This window comes from Diadema setosum, chromosome 15 (assembly GCF_964275005.1).
Source record: "Diadema setosum chromosome 15, eeDiaSeto1, whole genome shotgun sequence".
Classification (NCBI taxonomy): domain Eukaryota; kingdom Metazoa; phylum Echinodermata; class Echinoidea; order Diadematoida; family Diadematidae; genus Diadema; species Diadema setosum.
Window position 1 is genome coordinate 19,228,210 of NC_092699.1, and position 20,770 is coordinate 19,248,979.

The 20,770-nt window shown below is 37.9% G+C and overlaps 1 protein-coding gene across 1 annotated transcript in view; it reads left to right on the forward strand.

Moving 5' to 3' along the window:
* LOC140239285 (rap1 GTPase-activating protein 1-like) overlaps positions 1-20,770 on the forward strand; it is a 289,478-nt gene that overhangs the window by 40,960 nt on the left and 227,748 nt on the right. Inside the window, exon 2 of the mRNA XM_072319160.1 lies at positions 4,154-4,192. Within this exon, the coding sequence (XP_072175261.1) occupies positions 4,154-4,192 (39 nt within the window). The remainder of the gene's footprint in view (positions 1-4,153; positions 4,193-20,770) is intronic.

Genomic DNA, 20,770 nt, shown 5'->3' on the forward strand with positions numbered 1-20,770 from the left:
TGATTAAAATTTGTTAGGTGAAATGTATGTTTGCATGTAGTGGTGCACATTGTATGATATGCTGATTCATGCATATCTTGGGGCTTAACTAGTGTCTAAATTTTGAATCATGCAAATTAAAAGTACTGAAATATAGTTCAAAGCTAGCTCCCATGTGACCTTTGATAAGACCACAGCAAAAGGAGTGAGGTTTTATGGCCTGCTGTTATACACATTGGCTCACTGACTTGGTGTTTTCCCATAGAAGTTGTGTACTGTATAAGCTGTTATTTCGCGTACAGATATTTTTGCAAATGAGGAGGTGACAGACATTTTTGCGAGATGTTGTTTTTGTGAATTGACATTGAGGCTGTTGTAAATGCACCATTACCCTAGCGCATGGCAACATTTTGGCATGTTGTTAAATTCATGGTCCAACTTTGATTCGGAAATTCGTGAAAATTAACCCCTCACGAAAATAACAGCTTGTGCAGTATTACATTCGAAATGTAAAGGGATGGCTGGTTTGGATGTATTAGGTCATATAGATCTACCCATTACTTCTTTGGTTTTCATCTCATCAATCGTGTTTGGCTGTCTGTTTCTTTGTTCACTTGACCATTTCCTGAGGCTCTGTACAATAGCACAGTGGCCAAGATTCCCAGTCTTGCGGACAAAGAAATCTATTCTCACTGACCAAGCGCCAGTGACCTATAACTTGATTAAAATTTACCTGACTGGCCGGAGAAGAATCTTGTTACACTTCACCACGTACCTAACACTTTGCTCTTTGTAGTGAGCCTGGTGTTTTCATTGCTTATTGCATTCCGGAGGATCTTCGTGCTGTTTTGTTTTTGTTTTTTTGTTTTTTTTCTGTGAGTGTGTGTATGTGTGTCTATGTTGATTTGATGTGATTGTGGAGTTCTGGATCTAACAGTGATGGATGGGGGGGGGGGCAATGGTCATGCCCCCTTTAATTATATTTTCTTTTTTGTAATAAAAAAAATAAAAAGAAAAAAAATTGAACATTTTCTTCTTAAATTTGGCACCAGAAAATGGTGCTGAAGCCTTTTTTCCCCTTGTCAGCTGATTGAAAAATGTAAGTGGTATGAGAAAACGAGATAATGGGCTTTGTTTTTTGTTTTTTGTTTTTTGTTTTTTGTTTTGCTTGTCAGCCAATTAAATCAGGAAGTGGCACCAGAAATATAAACTGCTTTGCGCCCCCTCCTTTACAGAATTCCTGGATCTGCCAGTGTATGACATAAAAACTTTGGAAGAGAGATAATGAAAGGTCGGTTTGCAATGTCAACCACGAGTGGAATTGTAATTGTTGTTCAGAAAAAGGGAGGTGTACAGGTATAGTCGGGGTTGCTACTGTTTAATGCTTTGAATGAGGTAAAATTAAAAAAAGAAGGAAAGGAAATACTCCTATTAACAATATGTACAGGATAAGAAAAGATCAATGTAACATTAAAGGAAGGAGAGCATACATACAGTCACTTTCCAAAGAGTATTTGTTTGAAAAGAAGATTGCAGGACTTTATATAGGTGAAGGTCTGTAAGGACTTTTTACTCCATTTTTTGGAGGTATAAAGTTCTGATCCTGCCACAGTTTTGTACAGTGAGACATTTTGTAGTAATTTCTAACAGAATTTCTAGAATTTAACATTTCTACTATTTTTCACAAAAGGTTACATCACAATTAAAAAGGCACAAGCTGTATAATGAGTGAGATATTTCAAGCAATAGAAATTTTTGCAAGTGTGGCAGTAACTTATACACATTATTAACCTGTTTCTGAATTATTGCGACTCTTTACAATGATATAAAGCCATTCAGGAAAAGAACACATTGATGGTACTTACACACTATGGCACAAGGGTGAACATTTCTTAGGCTATATTGTGATGACATAAGGAAAATGGAATATTACTCAAAAGTAAGAAATGGCAAAGCATGATGCTGTTACCATATTGAAAAGTTCCTGAAAGACCCTGAAAGTTCCTGAAAGACAAATCAAGAGTTTTCTCTCTGTCTAGCATGGTGACAGTATGGTTCATCAAACTCAGAAATTGTCCGCAACATGAAGATAAGTGAGAACATAGAATGAAATGTCAGCTGACATTAGATGAGATTTGCTCAACCACTAAAGACATCTGAATTCCATCCCTTTTGATACAGTATCCACCCAAGTCATTGTGCATGATGAAACGAAAGATGTTTTGATCATAGGAAAGATGTAGTTGCATTTGATCATCTTTGCAGTGACATACAAAACCGGCCCCAAGACACTGATGGGATACAAAAGAGAAAAATGAAAAGGCCTGCCAGTTAACTGTCATATTTAAAAGTACATTTTTCCTCCTCTTGAGCTAAAGATGTGCTCCAATAGAACTTCAGAAGAGCTTCAGTTGTTCTGTATCTGTTCACACCCAACTTGCCATGCATCTTCACATTTTTTTTTTTTGGGGGGGGGGATGAGGATCGAGATGACTGACAGTATGGTATAATTGTGAAGACAATGAATTCACTTTTAAAATCTTTGCTGGCAAGCATCTGCCACTTAGAGATGAAAAAAAAAAGGTCAGTATGGCAGGATTACACGTGTCAGCTGGTGTCAGTTTGGGGAGATTTGAGTTTGAGTACAGAAAAGATGAGAGACTTACCTCAGATTTGATGGGGGGGGGGGGTGGTGAGGGAAAAATGAGTTAGTTGTAAGAACTTTTCTAACAATATGACACAAGAAAGGATGACTTTCAAGATATTGTCTGTCCTGAAGTGTTTCAAGTCACACACTATATTGCTTTCTCTTTTTTTCTTCACATTTCTCTCTGTCTGTGAATAATGGTTTCATTTCTTCTGCTTAACATTTGCTTTTTCTAACTTTGGCAAGGCATACATCTGTAGGAATGGCCTTCTGTCCTGAAACACTTCACAAACTCCACCATAACAGCCAATCACACCCATTTAGATAGTATCTCTTAGGTAACAGCCCATCATCTGTTCCCATAGTAACAACTGTTAATGTTGATAGAATGATTTCCTCATGAAACAGCCAGGGCTGAATCCATTGGATTACAGATTTTTGGCATCTCCGGAATCTCTAGATTCTCAGTGAAACAAACTACTGTTTATTTAATCTTATATGGAGCCAAAATGTAAAAAAAAAGTAATTCTAACTTCTTTCATGAAACTTTGTAAGAACAGTGTCTTTAAAAAAAAGTAGGAACAGTGTAGAACAAGTAGTTTACCACAGTCATGTGTTTTGCTTTGGTATTTTTTTTTTGGGGGGGGGGGGTTGGATAGAAAGTTGTTGATTTGAATAGTGCCTGTAAAAACAGATTTGGGTTGTGAAGTCAAATGTGGAGTGGGGAGTGCTTTAAAGCAGTGTTATGAAATTTGTTTAAAGGTACAATGTAATAACATTATTTGATAGAACAATACGGAAGTCAAATATAGTTAAAAAGATGACAACAAAATACAAATTGCAACTTTCTCTCACTAAAGGACACTTTTTTTCTCCACACTTCTACAGGAAAAATAAAAGATCAGCCAGAACTGATTAAAGTGGGAAACATAAAACCTAGCATGACAGATAAAAATGAAATGACAGAGCCGAGCTGTGTTGGGCAAGAGATCAGGTTGAGAACAGAAAAGACATAACAGGCCAGATATGAAGGCACAGAATGACATGCCACAACGGAATACCAAAGTTGAATGCCTTTTAGAGTCAAGATATTGCAACTTTTAATATGCAAGAAGTGAGAGAGCAATATAAAGTGAACATCATATTTCTTGCAATAAAGGAGATACCATTTGAAATTGCCTTTCTCCTTTGATCAGTGGTTATATCTCTTCATTTCTGAAATTGATAATGCACTAGTTGGATTTTTTTTTTTGTACGTGAGTGAATGTGCAGATATTCTATGACTAATCTCCTCTTGTGCTTCTGCGCAGATAAGAATCAATCCCTCTGTGGTATTGAAATGAACAAATTGTGCTTTTGCGGATATGTACATCGTGGAGTATGTGCCCTTGTTAACTAAAATTGTGTAAGAATACTGATATTATTTTCAGAGAGTATTGCAATGCATGTATGGTTACGATGTATCCTCATGCTTTTTTTGTCATAAAATATTTCATGGATATCTGTCATTTTGTTGTTTTTTTTCAGATGTGAACAGGGAATGTCCCTCCGCTTCTACCTCGCAAGGTAAGAATACTTAATACTAAGAAATGTGTATTGAGTGTTTGTTGCAATTGAAATCATCTTTTTCTGTCAAATTGGCTATGGATCTTCTTTTTTTATTGACACACTGCATAAGACACAAATGTATTTCTTTGCAAGATGCGTGTTGTATGGGGCCCCATTTTTTTTCTCTCCCTCTCTTCTTTCTTTAAAACACAACAACATGACCCTTTTCTATCCACCCCACCCCGATTTGACTGAGCCACTGTGCATGTGTAAAAGTCAATGCAAGAGATTAATAAAAGAAAAGGTGTTGAAGAAGAGCAATTAAAAGTGAGATTTTAGGTAGAATTAGAGACAAGTATAAATTGAGAGAGAAAAGATATCTGTGGGAGATATAAAAAGCAGCAGACAAAAATAGACAACATGACAGACAGACAGACAGAAAAACAAGAAGAACAAGTTTATAGGAATGCTGTGTCATTTTTATGTTAGTCTCACAACAGGGAGCACAAAACATGACCAGCTCTCAGAATGTCAGAATGACACGCAGTGACAAATGATGAACACATTGATTGTACTAGACATGGTGTGCATGGGTGTCCACAGTATACACACAATGCTAACTGTTGTCTGATGATAAAGGTACACACAGTGATGAACACCAAACACAGTGTTGTGTAGGGTATACTGGATGTATGGGTGTTGAAGCAAACACAAACACCAAATTCTGTGATGTGGTGTACAGGTTAAACAGAGCTATACAGGCAATATTAATTTTTTTTTTCTATTTAGTCTGGTTTTTGCCTACTGGAACTACCAATGAAAAACAGATCAATCATAGAAAATTCATTGAATGAAAGACATGTAGACAATTTCTATTCAGCCTTGCTTCTCATAATCATTTCAATTTGAAGAAATTATGTAAGAGCAAATGAACTGATTCACAATGAATTTTTAAATTTATTTTGTCATACAGTAGCAAGATAAACAAGAAGAAAAAAGAGACCAATAAAGGTAGAGAAACTGAAAAGACTGTAAAAGTACCGTGAACAGAGCCTAGAAGTAGAATTCCACAGAGAAATGTCATTTCTTCTATCTTTCAAGTAAACTATCTGTAATGTGTAGATGGTCGAGATAACCTCACTCTACTTAAATGGCACTTCAGAGTAGTTTCCTACTCCTCATGCCAGAATGTTTCAGCCGCAGGACAAACAAGAAATATCCTACCCAGTATTATAATGGGAGAGATGCATTAGAAAATGTCATGATGTTGTGACATTTTCACTGTAATCCCTTCAATCTTCTCTGCCTCCTTCAGAAAATAAATAAAGGAGGGTGCATCAGCAGTGTTGGTATCTTGGGTTTTTTACCTAGGGCAGATGCTGAAATACTATATGGCATGTAACAACTCTGAAACGTGACCATGGATCTGAATAATGGGATTGTATTGTAATCCTGAGACTAAGCTTATTTACAAATTCCACTTACCAGAGGTAGCCCCTCATGTCATTATTGAGACTCCTCTTCTCAAATCCTGGCATGATAACACAGTAGAAATAGAGGCAGGAGGGAGGGGCTAAGGACAGGGCAAGGTAATTTGTAAGGTCGACAAACCAATTCAGTTCCTATTTAGTGTGTTCGGAAACTTTGAAGGTGCAGTACCACAACAATTTTAAAATGGCCTCCGTTGAGAGTGAAGTCGAACAGAGTGCCAGTAATTTTGTCAGAATCGAATAAAAAATACATGAAAGTTATGGTATGTCAAAGTAACACATAAAAAAAATAAATAAATAAATAAACAAAGAGCGTGGCAGCCCGTTTGTTATGGCTTCACAAGTGTCCTATCGGCCTGCACACACTTCTTCATTAAATTTCCTTTTTTGATGAAAGAAAACTTAAAAAACAAAGACTTATTTCCTTAAAATCAATTTGTCAGGGATCAGTTGTTAAAGGTAGGGAATCCCATTTGCATGCCTTAAATGAAGAGTTGTATGAATACAGTGGTATGTTGAAGAGAGTATCATTTTAGAAACTCCCATAAAGTATTGAAAGTGGAAGGTAACATTTAGTACATTTTTATTGACCGTTAGATTTTGAATTTAATTTTGGTGTGGCTCACCGTAAATTCCAGTACATTAATAGGCTACCTTTGCAGACCCATGCACTGCATGTGTGTCCATCATGTACATATTTTTGTGAAGAAAGTTCATCAAAATTTACAAACATTTCTATATACATTCTTGCCACACAAAATGTTACATCAGCTCTTATACTTTTAGATTTGTGTTTATAGATAAAAAAATACAGAAGACTGCAACAAAAAGGCTTAAGTGTGGCTGACACACAGAACTACTGAGTAGTTAAGAGTTTTGTGCATTATTCAAACTGTAGATAACTGTTGACTTCCAAATTTCTAAGTAGTGACCTAAAGTCTCCTGAGGTTCATATTTAATGTTTTGCTGCATTTTGGGAGGTCTGTAAAAGGTATCCCCTACCTTTAAAGTAGAATCATGGTGATAGTAAAATTGACTGTGAGAAAATTATTTTATTTGAGGTGACCGTGCCCATTACAAATTCACTGTGACTCTCGCCAGTGGAAAAAGGAGCAAAAACCAACAGTCTTGTTCATTCCTGAAGTAGAAACTTTATGTCAAGGTTCTTTCACAAAGAAGAGAGAATAATACCTCATTATTGATGCATTTGTCTGTGACACGCTGCACCTCACTGATTACCTGAAGATTCCATTGTCTGCTCCCATGGGAAAGAGTGAAGGGGGGAGGGGAGGGGGGAATCAGCAGAAAATGGTATATTTCATGGTTGTTTTGAGTTACAGTCATATTTTAGAAGTGAGATAACAAGCATGCATGTCTTGTATGCTTGCTGAAGTCACGGGAGGCTCATTTTCGTGGACGTCTGAGATTGGAAGACTGGATTTGCCTCTTAATCAAACCTCCTGTCATTATATTGGAAGCAACCCTTGGGTGAAGGATCGTGACTGGGTGGTTAATACCAATGACTGCTCCCCAAATGGGATGGTCATGTCACTAAGTTCTAAGCAGATTTCAAACTTGTGCAAGTTTTACCTTACACGCATTCAGATCAAATCAAGTTTGTGCAATTATTTTACAAAGTTATTTTCGAAGTTTGTGGAGGAAAGTAACTTTAACATCTGAAGTATCTGAATTGTAACATAAATATATATCTGTTCATCTTACTTAGCATGCCTTTTCCTGTCCTGTCTGTTGGTGAAGCCCTCAGTTCAGGCTAAACATACAGTGTTTGTCTATGTGCCTATCTCTCTTCCGTCATGTATTTTGTGTTGATTGTCCTGCACATCTTTTCCCGTTTTATCTCACTTTGCAAATCAAGATGGCCCCTTCTCCTTTCTTTTCTTCATGGAAGAAGTTAATGTAGGGATGTCCTTATTTTATACCAATGTCACGTTCCTGGCTGTGAGTAATTTAACAGTCTATCTCATTAATCTTCCTGTAATCAAAGAAGTGTTAGGACCTAATATCTAATCAGTCTCTCCTTCTATCTCTCTGTCTCTCTATCCCACTCTCTCTCTCTCTCTTTCTGTTAGAGTGTCCTTTCTTCCATCAACTTCCATTTCCGGACTTTTTCTTTCTTATTCTCATGCACACAAAACTTAAAACCCCTGGAACTTATGAGATAAGATGTTTTACATAGAAAAAAAATGTGGGAAAAAATGTTAGTAGCCCATTGTCAGAAGTAGCAATGGGTGTGTTTATCTCAAAATTTTCTGAGGCATAATCAAGATTCCAAACGTGATTGAGGCATTTTCAGGGGTAGATAAATGCAACCGTGTTTTCAGTTGCATTTAGAAATGCTGATTTGAAATGCCAAAAAAGGGTGATTTGAAAACACATTTTAGACCATGAATGCCTTTCTGTGAGTAGATAAATGTTTGTGTGTGAATGATGAAGGCACGTTGACCTCAGTTGACCTCTTCTTCCTGGTTTAATGGCGTAAAGCATCTGCACAGTGACAACATACCAGTCGGGATTATGTGATGGTTAGATTAAAATGTGGCACCCCAAGCATTGCATTTCAAACCATGTTCGTAAACTCCATTCAAAAAGCATTTTGAAAAGTGATACTCTCTCTCTCGCGAGTTCGGTAAACGCAGCCAATTATTTTTATTTCTGGTTTTCCAAGGGGCCCAGTTCTATTTTCTAAAGTACTGTAACTCTTGAAAGCAACAACAACAACAGAATATGGATATCTGAGGTTTACTTCAGTAAAATGAGTAATCAACTTCACTTTCCATTCCTCCTGCATACTTTCATAAGTCCTTTATCTAGAAATACAAGGAGTAACAGTAGCATTGTAGATTGGTTCAATCTTTACTGACTGACATTTAAATCAATTGACAGAAGGCATGATTTCATGTTCTCTGTGCATAATATCAAAACTTCCCAGCCACATTTGTTGTTGTTGTTTTTTTTTCAAATATCTGTTTTGCTCTGCTTTGATTCATCTCATCCGTTTATCATTATGTTCTACGGTATTACCACAGACTGATTTGATTAATTTAGCTATTCCCCCCTGCCCGCGCTGCGTGTATCTTTCCAACAAAGGTATCCAAATAAGGTAGAAACAGACACAACAAACAAACAAACTATTGAACCATTAAAAAACAACCAAAAGAAGATGAGGAAAACTGGGAGAGTGTGCAGGGGTGAGGTCCCAGGTAATGCTATTGATATTTCACCAGATATAAATGGGTATTTCCTTAATCTAAGCAGATTACTGCATCTAGGCTACAAAATTAGGAACACTCCCGCTGGGTTCATTTCCCCCATGTTTAAAAGCTCAGTGTCCATGGACGTTGTGGTAGCTTTAGTCAGGGAGGTGGCCATCTCCCTGCTTTAGTTTCTTATTTGAGGGATCTCATGGAAAATTGGTGCTTTGGTAGTGCCATAATCTCTGATCAACCCGTTGAGGACGAGTCCCAGTATAATCGGGCAGGTGTCTATGAGAAATGCGTGTTGTAGCAAAATCAGCCCGTCCTCAATGGGTTAATTAAATGTGGCATAATTGAGTATGAACAGTAGCATGTGACTTTGTGACTTAAAAAGAAAATGTGTACTGTTGGCTACCATAGCCGTGCTGTGTTCTTGTAGAACATACCTAATAGACTTACCTTTATGGCAGAGCTAAAGTTGTTTGTAGTAAGGAGTGTTACATTTTTTCATCTCTCAACTAGGAGTGCTGTTTCAGATAGGGTTGATGATTAAGTTGTGTTGCCCTGAACACAAAGGAGTGATTTTCCACTTGTAGCGTAATCTTGTCAGCACTCAATGACATAGTATTTTGCTTAAAGTGGTGAAATTTACCCTCCCATGTATCATTATCTCTTAAAGTAATGTTCGTTTTCGGTATTTCTTGGTTGATATTTTTTTTTTCGTCTGACTCTAGATGTATCCTTTGAAAGCATTTCACAACCAACCATTTGTGTTATATGAGATGTCAGGGAAATTGTCAAGAAACAAATATTTTGTTTACAAAAAAAAAGAGATGTTTTATTTACTATTCCAGTTTGAATGTCTGCTGTATTAATGTACACAGGATGTATTTTGAATGAGAAAGTATTATTAGCACTTCCATATGTGACCGGCGACAACGGTTTCAGGCAAAACTCGGGAATTTTGAAAATGCATTTTTTAATTGAATCACATTGCCCATTTCCTAAGCTTTGCAATGATATAAAACACTTGCATTCTCTGGCACCGTAAGTAGTCAAATAAAGCGAAATATAATGCACTTTTTGATTTGTTAGCCTGACAAAACTGCGAGAAAACGGGCTTTGAAGATTTACCTCTTGCTCGAAGACAATGCCGACCGGCGATGCGAGTTGAGAATCACCCATCCATACGATGGTGCCAATCGAGATTAAGCTCAGCCTCTAGCAACCACAGCGGCTTCTGATTGGCTCACTGAGAGAGTCAAATTTCCCGGGCACCTTTCTTGGAACTCAGCGTATGGAGCCGAATACACAATGCGTTTCGCTCGGATTGGTTTACCACTCAGAACTCTCTGTGGTTTACCAGTACGTACACAACGTCTTTCAAGATGGAGGATACGATAATTGCAAGCTTGCTGGTTACGTGTGAATGTGCACGTATTACCCAATGGCCTCCACACGCTATGCCTGTGTGTTCACGTCACAGGAACGGGTGGCGCATTCGTATACACATCTTTACAAATCACGTTATCATTGCGGTTGATTTGTCCTGTAAATTTCATTATTTGGGACCCTTTGTTTTGTTTTTAAGTCTCGCATGTGTTGCATTGTGCGATAAAGAAACAAACAAACAAACACGACTCTACTTATTGGTTCATTTTTAATGTTTATTAGGCCCTACAGTGTATTTTAATATTGGTCAGTTATGACCGCTCCTTTCCTCTCTACTGTTGTCTTTCTGAATCAACCTGTTGTCGTACTACAAGCATGAAAATCAAGTGAGTTTCCGATCACATGTTGCACGATTTGCGACTCTGATGCGTTCAAACAATGTTCCCTATCGTATTTGTTTTCACATTGGAAGTCAGTGCTGTCTAGTGTTGTGTTCACTTTTTGTTTCATTTCCGTTGTCGAAAATGCGGTAGAAACGCTCTGATAGAAAGCCAAACGAAGAGCATACACTAGAGCGAACGTACAGGTGTCAAAACATGACAAAACATTTCCGACACGCTGCAAGACGTATCTCCGAAAGCCGAACTATGTAAACGTATGCGACGCACTAGCCAATCGCACACGAGACGCCGCTCCGTAGCAACACTGGGCATATTGGCGCGGCGTTCGAAAGAACATCGAAGCTGACAAGTGCGATCCAACATAGGGTGTTTAAAATTTCATTTTCGATAGGAAAAACTTTGTCTTATGCTCCGAAATTTGGTGTAGATGTAGTAAACATATCAAAGATTCAATTTCTGCAAAAAACCCAAATCGACAAAAATAATGGTCAAAATCTTTGTACCCCGCCTAGGAGGGAATTTCCTCTTGCGACTTTTGCCTGAAACCGTTGTCGCGGGTCACATATGTTATGATGTTATGCTACAAGAAACCTTTCATGTTCTCATACAGTTACTAATCTTTTTATTCTGTTTCATAGATTCATTTGAAATGGATGCAAGGTGTAAATGAGTCAGTAATTTCAAGAAATAAACCTTCAGATTATTTTAGGTCGTATGTCCTGGCTTTACCTTTAAAGGGACTGTACAGTACTGGTTGAGGTGGGGATTCATGTTTTGAACATTCCTAAGTGAGATAATGAGAAACCTTCTATGAATTATGAAAGAGCATGTAATTTTATGAAGGACTCAACATTTATTCGATGAAAATTGGTTTTCAAATGGCTGAGATATCCAAAAAAGTGATGATAATAATAAAAGGTGACAGGCCACGCCTTTTATTAGGAGCTCTTTGTTTCACCTCATTTTTGGATATCTCAGCCATTTCCAAACCGATTTTCATCAAATAAACTTTTGATACCCCTTAGAATTGCATGCTCTTTGACATCTTATACAGTGGTTTCTGAATATCTCACAAAACGTTTTAGCTAAATCCTCACCTCAACCAGAACTGTACACACCCTTTAAGCAGGGCTCGACATTAGTATTGGCCAAGTGGCCTGGAACCATTGTCGGGCCATGAAATTTCCAATTAGGTTATCATTTGGTGTCCCAATTTGGCGACTAAGATTTAAAATGGATTGTATATTTCCTTTTATTTCAGGTTGATACAGTTCTCTTTGGGCCACAAGAAAAGAAAATTTTGTGAGGAGCCCTGCTATAGGGGTACTTTAAATGTCTTTTTTGAATTTCTATCCCACAGATGACTTTCAGATAAAAGTATTGCAGCTTGATTGTTTAATCTATTCAGTCATATTGTGGGAGATGAAGAGTTAAAGAAAGCAATATCTATTGATGACAATTACCAGACTTTTCTAAATTTTGCAAAAGCTGCATGTGAGAGTTGAATCTGAAAAATAAAGGAAAAAACTCACTAGTCATGAGTATGCAGTCAGCTATTTCACACTGAATAGTCATTGCTTCACATCCCATTAATTATTCTTAATCCACAAAAAGCAGGACAAAGCAGCAGATTTAAACATCGCCAAAAGTTCCCACATTGTCTGTGCCTCAGTGAACTCCTTCAATGGCCTGAGATATAGGCAAGTTTGATATTCACAAGTAGGTTGCACTTACACCGCGGACTCCTTTGGGAGGGTAGAGGGGGGCATTGATCCAGTACCAGGGGGTATTGTAGAACTCAAGGGGGAGGGGTAAGTTTACGCCCGACCACACACAGACATATCGCTTTTTACAAGAGTACGTGGTTAGCAGTGACACCAGTGACAGCAAAAGTTTATCCCCGCATGTCTCGATCGTATTGGAAATCAATTGAGAGCTGAATGGGTAATGGTCACCAGAGGGCGCCATGCAATCCTTCTCTATTGACATGAGAGATAAAAGAAGAAACTGGAAAGGGAGAAAAAAGCTTCAGCTACGCATCGATTGTCACAGGGATACCGGTTCTAGTGAGAGAGTGTGTTTATATGCTGGGACTGGTCTTGGTTGCGTGGTTTGGTCCACAGCATCTCTGTTGAGTCTGCGAGGATGACTGACTATGGCTGTACCTGTTAAAGTTCTCAGGCCAGTACTCTAAAGTCACTATTAAAGTTGGCCTTGGATTTGTCCACACCCAAACTTGTCAGTGCTGAGAGAATCTGGATCAAATTGAGGAGTCTACTTGTATAGCCTGGGGTGCTATCATTGTCAGTGGAGATGGAGAATAGATAGTGAAGTGTTTCAGACTGTCTCACAAAACTTTTCACTGTTTTGGATTTTGAGGAGATACTCTGCACTCAAGGTCACATTTGTGCATCTGATGTGGAATTCATCACTTACTTTAAAAAATGAGCATGTGCAACTACATGTGTCTCATTGTTATATTTTTGTACAGGCAATGGACTTTCCCACAGCATTGACACACATTCTAAGTACTCTGCCGTTGGTATAAGTGGTTTGACAGAAAGTGACGGGCATTGCTTCAAAGACTTGAGTGGATTAAATATCATTTGCTAGTGAATATAATTTTGGTTCAGTGATTGGTACCAGAATATTTTTTTTTTTTCCGGGAGGAAAAGTGGATGTACAACAGGAATCTGTGGAAGTGAAGGGCCATCTGTGATATAGTACACCGGCAGTGGTTTACCAGCCACGTGTCTCTTGTTCAATCATCTTACTTTGAAACGATATTTACGTATCTTTTGCTTGTCACCATGAAAGAGATCGCACGCCGACATTCTAGCAGACGAAGGTAAGAATATAGATTTTGTATCTTACACATTATATAATGATGGTAAGAAAACATTCGTCAAGAAAATATATTTTGTATCTTACACATTGTATACATCATAAATGCAGACTAACAAAGGTTTCTGTTGAATGGAACCAAAAATTCTGTCAGTTTCTCTGGTTTTTGAAAAAAGTAGTAAAATCCGTATGATGCTATGACTTTTTACTACTGCATATAAAAAGGTTGATTGAGACCACCATCCTTGTGATTTCAATCTCTTGTTGATTGTTATTTTTGGAGTATTATTATAATTATTGATTGATCACTGAAAGCTCACAAAAGGGAGCTTGGTGAATTTTATTCATCATGTTACTGCTCTGATGAATGGCACTAGGATTACTAATTCATGATCAGTTTCTGGTGTCCCAACGCTTACTGTGATGTACTGTAAAACACGATAATTTCGTGGCATGACATTTTCGCAAATTGGAGCCGACGGCCTTTTTCGCGACATGAAATTTTCGCGAAGTGCCGACGCTCCCTGCTGTGCTGGTCGATCTGAAACACATAACAAAACTGCACGCGCAATAAAAAAAAAAAAAAAATGTGTACGAGTACTAGTATCTCATTAAAAAAAAAGAAAGAAAAGAAAAGAAACGGAGGCACTCGCGCTAGGCCTTGGCTTATTAGGAAGCTGTGTGTACCGTACATACATGCTAATACTGTACACACTCGAGGATACTCGGTACTACACGTAGTAGAAGTGTGCACGAATTGGATCAGTTCCATTGCTTGGAAGGGGTAAACTGGTCATTCCTCTTGAGCGCTCACCTTGAACATATGCACATTGTACTGTACTGTGCTGTACGAGTACTAGTAACTAGTAGAGATCAGAGCATGACATGTTCACACACACCGCACGGGCGCTGGCCCGAGAAACGCAAGTGTTTGTATGCATGCTAGCCAGCTCGCCGCATCCACATAATGTACATTGTGTCCGTCATCATAGTAGATACTACCAAGGAGCTTCATACCACTAGCACGGCAAATCGTCGATGCTCAGATCCAGAATTCAGAACTCAGTAAAGCTGCAAGCACGGACGTACGTAGCTTTTGCAGTGCGTGCGCAATGCAAGTGTGCATTCTAGTACTAAGTATCAGCATTCATTTAAATGTAGACATTGGTCAGAGGAGGTACTGTACATAGTAGCGACTTCAATTTACGAGTACCAAATTTCGATTACTAGTATACTAGTTTCTTTTGATTGTTTGGAAGTTCCTAGTATTTTGGGAGGCTTTTGAAAGGAATCTTGAGTGACAGGGTGCTAGGATACTACTAGTACTGTTTGTTTTACAACTTTATCGTGCACTAGGTATATATACTATTGATGTAGGTTACTCAGTACACTCGTAGTAGTAGCTGTACAGTACAAGTCAGCGAACTGTACAGTGAACGTTGTACTGCATCGTATCGGCTTTCCGCATCATGTAATGTGTATGCAGACAAAAAATCTTGCATGCATTTTAATTTCGCGAATTTTGGCTCTCGCGAAATTTGTGAAATTAAAATGCACGCGAACATTCCTTGTTTTACAGTATTACATCGATGTTTGCCTTAGGGTGGGATTTCATGGAGCACACGAACGATTTGCGAAGGACGCGAATGGCAAAATCCAGCATTCGCATTTTGGTCTGCAAAAGATCGCCAAGCGTCGTCAATTGTTCGCGAATGTCGTTTTTACTTCGGCGAGAATTTCAAAAAAGTTTGAAATTTTCTGCGAACCTTTTCCGCACACTTGGTCGTGATTTGCTCGTGAATTGTTCTCGAAAGTGTCTTTAAAGCCTCGTCATATGCGTAAGACCTTCGCAAGACACGCGTGATGTTCGCAAAATGTTCGTGAAACCCCAAACAGACTCCGAAACTTTGGAGAATGTCTCGCGTATGTTACGCGAAATCTGCGAAGTTTTTGCGATCATTTTACGATGTAATCGCAAACTGTTCGCGTACCTTTTGAGACATTCTCGCGAACGTTTAGCGCACGTTTGGGGGATGTATGACCTATACGTTTTCTACAAATAAAAATCGTAGCATACACCTAAACATCAAACAATTATTAACAACTATAGTAACAAAAGAAATTAAAGACTAGCAAAGAGAAAGAAATGTTTGAAATACAAAAAAAAAATCGCAGAATACAGTTAAAATTAATCTAAAGTATGTAAAATTTCATTTGAAGTATAAAGATTATGTTGGAGGAACTGCAAAAAAAAAAAAAAAAAAAAAAAAGATCATATGCTTTACTAGTGGAGATACGTCCCGGAAAAAAAAAAATGTAGGCAAGCACACAATAGAAAAATGAGAGAAAAAGAAAGGAGAAATAGAGGAAAGAAAAAAATTCAACTCAAGACAGCTTCCACCTCTCCTTGGGTACATTTTCTCCCATGATTATTGAACATTTTTCGTTGTTCGCATTTCCGTCGCGTGTTCTTCGTGTACGTAACATGCTGTACTTTAGCAATGATACACACGACATTCGCACATACGTTGTGAAAACTTCGCACAAATTGCGCAAGAATAGTTTTCGGCTTCATTGTCGGAAAACATTCGGAGAAAAAAACTTTTCCGAATGTTGGATTTTGTCATTCGCGTCCTTCGCAAATCGTTCGCGTGCTCCGTGAAATCCCACCCTAAGAAGCCACAATACTTAGTACAGTGCTTATTGCAAAGAAAAAAAAAAATATGGACAATTTAACAATATTGGCACACACTCTGCAATAATGATGGCTTATATATATAAAATCTGTGTTTAACGTTTCCTTTGAATTGTTGCTATATAAAGTTGTAACTATATATATTGCACAAGAGCAAAGTCAATGGAGGGATGTATGTGCAGCGGGGGAGAGTTTATGGATATGTTTATGTAAGATCGTATGTCTGCTAATATTTCTCTATCTCAGATGTCTGTAGGAGCCCTATTATAAATTGTACATCGCATCACACTAGTGGAAGGGGGGGAAAAAATCAACACATGAATATTATACCAAAGAGCAACAGTGTTGATGGCAATTCCATGCCGAGCAAAATCTTTCTTAAAGGCCCATTGACATAGAGTTATCAGTTTTTGGATTGCGATGCAAAAAGTTCATTCCCCATGTGGTCCAAAAAACGAATTTGGCTGCAAGCGCAGCACTGTGATGCTCAGAGCCATGGATGCCTAAAGCCATTATTGGCTTATGATCCTAGTCCCTCAATTTGGACCTAATGCTGCGAGTTATATTTAATCAGATTTTTTTTCTACAACTTTTTTTTTGTCGTTCACCATTCACACACACTGCACATGGCAAATTATCATGACTGTTTCTTATGAATATAAAGACAGGCCAATCTTGCATATCACATTAATTACCTCCGCCAAGGGAGGAGGTTATGTTTTCGTTACCGTTTGTTTGTTTGTTTGTCTGTGTGCAAAATAACTCATAAGTTGCAAACGGATTTGGATGAAACTTGCAGGAAAGGTTGAGAATGACACAAGTAACAAATGATTAAATTTTGGTAGTGATCCAAGAATTTTTTTTTTGAATTTATGAAGGATTTTCGATATTTTGGGCAAGTAGGGTCAATGAACTTGACCCTACCTTATGAGTACAAGCTGCGTATATTTGTGAGGTTTTCATACGCGCACTAAAGTGCGTGCTCTACTGCGAGGCGCACCACACAGCTGAGGGTTGATGACGTAGCAAAAGCCTTCGATATTTGGGAATTGGATGATTTTTAGCATGCAATACGTATGGGTGGAAATCACTAATCTCTGGAAGAACAGGATTATTGGTGGAAATTAGCTGCTTGGCGGAGGTCTGCGCTCTCAGAGTGCTTCTCTAGTTGGTGATTTTTTTGTTTATTTTTTTTCAGCCCACATACAGGATTATCATTGCATTGAAAAAGTCAATTTTCATAACCTGTCAATTATCGCTGTGTGTTAAAGGAATGGTACAGTATTGGTGGAGATTAAAATTGGGCTTTTAACTTTTTGCAAGGTACCAAGAAAGCACTTATGAAATAGTACAGAGCTAACCATTTTAAGAGGAATTCAAAGTTTATTTGATGAAAAATGGGTTTGGAAGGACTGAAACATCCAAAAACAAAGTAAAACAAAGGCGATCGTAATAAAGTGTGGGTCCCACACTTATTAGAATCGCTCTGTTTTGGATATCTCAGCTATTTCAAAACCAATTTTCATCAAATAAACATTGAATTCCTCATGGAATTACATGCTCTTTCATATTTCATAAGAGGATTCTCATTATCTCACAAAAAAATGTTAGAAACCTGAAATTAGGTCTCAACCAAAACTATACAATCCCTTTAACCCATTGAGGACGAGTCCAGAGTATATTCGGGCAGGTGTCTATGGGAAATGCGTGTTTGTATAAAAATCAGTTCATCCTCAACGGGTTAAGGGCCTTTGCAGTTTTGTTTTTCACTCATCCAGTCTTGGGTAGATGGTAGGACCTATTTCATTACAAGACCCCTTGACCTACCCCAGGTCCTATGGGTGGTCATGCAGCATATGTTTTGCTCTTGTATGTTTGGAACGTTTTGGTGCAACCTAGTTTCAGGAGGGGGGGGGGGGAGGAGAGTTCTTTCTTCACCTTAAAGCCTTAGTAAATATATGATGACCTTTTAATAAGCAAGAAAACATATTTACATCAGTTTGACTGACACTAGATGATGCTATTTGTATTTTTTTCTTCTACATGCAGTTAAGTACAGACAATTACAATGAGATAGCATACCCCCCCCCCAAAAAAAAAAAAAAATCAATGTGCTTGGAAGACACTTTGTGGATTTCATGTCTCTTTATTGCTTAAAAGTTAGCTAAAAGGCAGCAGGACTGAAAGAGACTTCTATCATGTTTGAAGGCCTCTTATTTCAGTAATCCTAGGATTTTGCTGACTGAAGGAAGATTATTGTTCTACTGCCTGCCTTTATAGCAGAATGCAACTAATAGGTTTTCTCTTCGGGTTAGTGTGTGTGCAACTTAACAATGCAAGTAAATCGGAAAGCAAAGTGACGGGCCATCAGATTTCTTATAGGATCAGAATACCAATAATGTCATGCTTACCTGAAGTATTTGCATGGTAGATTTGTACATTCTGTATTAAGAAAATGAAAGTGAAAGGAAGTATCTAGAATGAATACAATTATATAAGTGCATTTAATTTGCAATCAACTTTGTGGTCTACATACTTATTTTAAAGAAGCATTACCTCAGCTAGCTGTCAGACCGAAAGTGAAAATGTTTTATGATATCCATCCGTTGTAATGATTGATCTCAGTGCAGCTGTGGAAGAAGAAAATACTGTGTAAAACAGACTTGTTTAAAAGGGAATTTGACCCTAAAAAAGAATAATATCTCCTCTGTAACCCTTTGTGTTTACTCTCTGTACTACACTTCGAATGGCCACATTTGATCATGATCTACTTACACACTGTAAATAAACCTCTCATGGTGATCTTTGTTTGTTATTATGCCATGAGAGTATATTGGTTGCCAACGTTTCCTCTTCAAAACCAGCAGAATCCCTTTTGAAACATGAGAAGTACGATATTCCTAAATGAGAGTACAACCACTATAAGCGGAAGTGTTGAACGACAGTTCTAGCAGCTCTATTCAGACTTCATTGTATAAGGTCTAGCTTCGGTTTTGTGAGAACAGCCAGGTTGCGATATCCAATATGATATAAGAGGTCTACTGCTGACTGGCCTTGCTCAAAATTCTGTTGGCATCCCAACATTTCATAATGTTAGAAAGATGACTTCAAATCATGTCTTGATATTTCACTTTAGAGTATACCGCTCCTGTGAAGCTTTCTTCTTGTGGTTCATAGGCAGTATGGATTATTTTTTTAAGCTGTATGATGGGTTTCCCTCATTAGAAATGTAGATAGTGAGTAATCTTATGATGTTTGATGTCATAATCTTTCCCCGTTCTGATCTTTTCCGTAGCCTTGAACCAAGGCTATGCTGCCTGAGGTTTTCCAACAATAATATTGAGATGAGACAAAATGAGTCTGAGAGAGCATTGAGTGCCAACCCTTGAGTCTTCCCCGCAGACTCCTACCAGGGCCACTACCAGACTAATTGATCAATGAACCGGGATTAGTGTAAGAAGATGATCCTTGCGATTTAGTGGATTATGGCTGAGTATACCACATTTAGGGGTTTGATCCTTCAAAAGGCTTCTAGGACAATAAAGCCTTACTACTTGGCTTTGCAGTGTTAGCTTTCGAAAAGTCAAAAAAAAAAAAAAGAGAGAGAAGAGATAAATCCCTTGAATTTTTTGTGTTTCTGTGTCTGATTACATGGTGTGTAAAAAAAATGTGAAGTCCAGGTAAACTTGAGTAAATTCATGTAGATATGATATTACTTAACATATCTCAGCAGCATTTATACCAACATTGATATTGATTGCAGTAATAGTAGTGGTAGTGATGATGGTAGTTAAAAATAGGATAAGTGGTAGTGGTAGAAGTAGAAGTAGCAGGAGTAATTGTTGTTATAGTAATAGCTGTAGCAGAGTTTAGAGGTGGGTGATCATTATTTTATGTATGCCATTCTGAGAATCTTTGAAATCATATAACTGGTCTATTTCCTAACACATCTTACACTCTGTAGTGTTGAACCCACAAACCACTTGGGAATCAGATCTCCCGTCACTTGCCAACTTCATTGACAAAGTGCCTTGTGGGAATGGGAAGTGATAACAACTGAAAGACATGCACACACTTCCTTCTGAAAAGATATCCCAAGGATATCAAAATATAGAAATAAAGGCAATGACCATCAGAAATGCATTTGATGCAGCTCTATGCTTGCACATTTATAAATGTGAGTCCGTACAATAGAGCAAACCAATTACAAATAAAAGAGACATTTGATTGCTTACAGATTACAGCAAAATTCACTGCTTCGGGTTTTTTCTTCTGCTGCTTATCAATGGGGATGTTTCTTAAACATGCATGTAAGTGAGTATTTCCAAGGTAAAAGGGTACATTTCAGGGATGTCAGGTTATTTTTTGTTTCTAGTCTGCGTTTCTAGTCCCCATTACAATATGATCTTTTTAGAACACTTTAATGAGAGACAACTTTGGACTGACGAATATGTGACAGTTTGACATAGGGACCATGCTATGCCACCCCAGCCCACAGTGAAAATGGTGATTCATTGTTGGCATGAAAACAATGATGTTCAAATCACTGTTCCAACAGC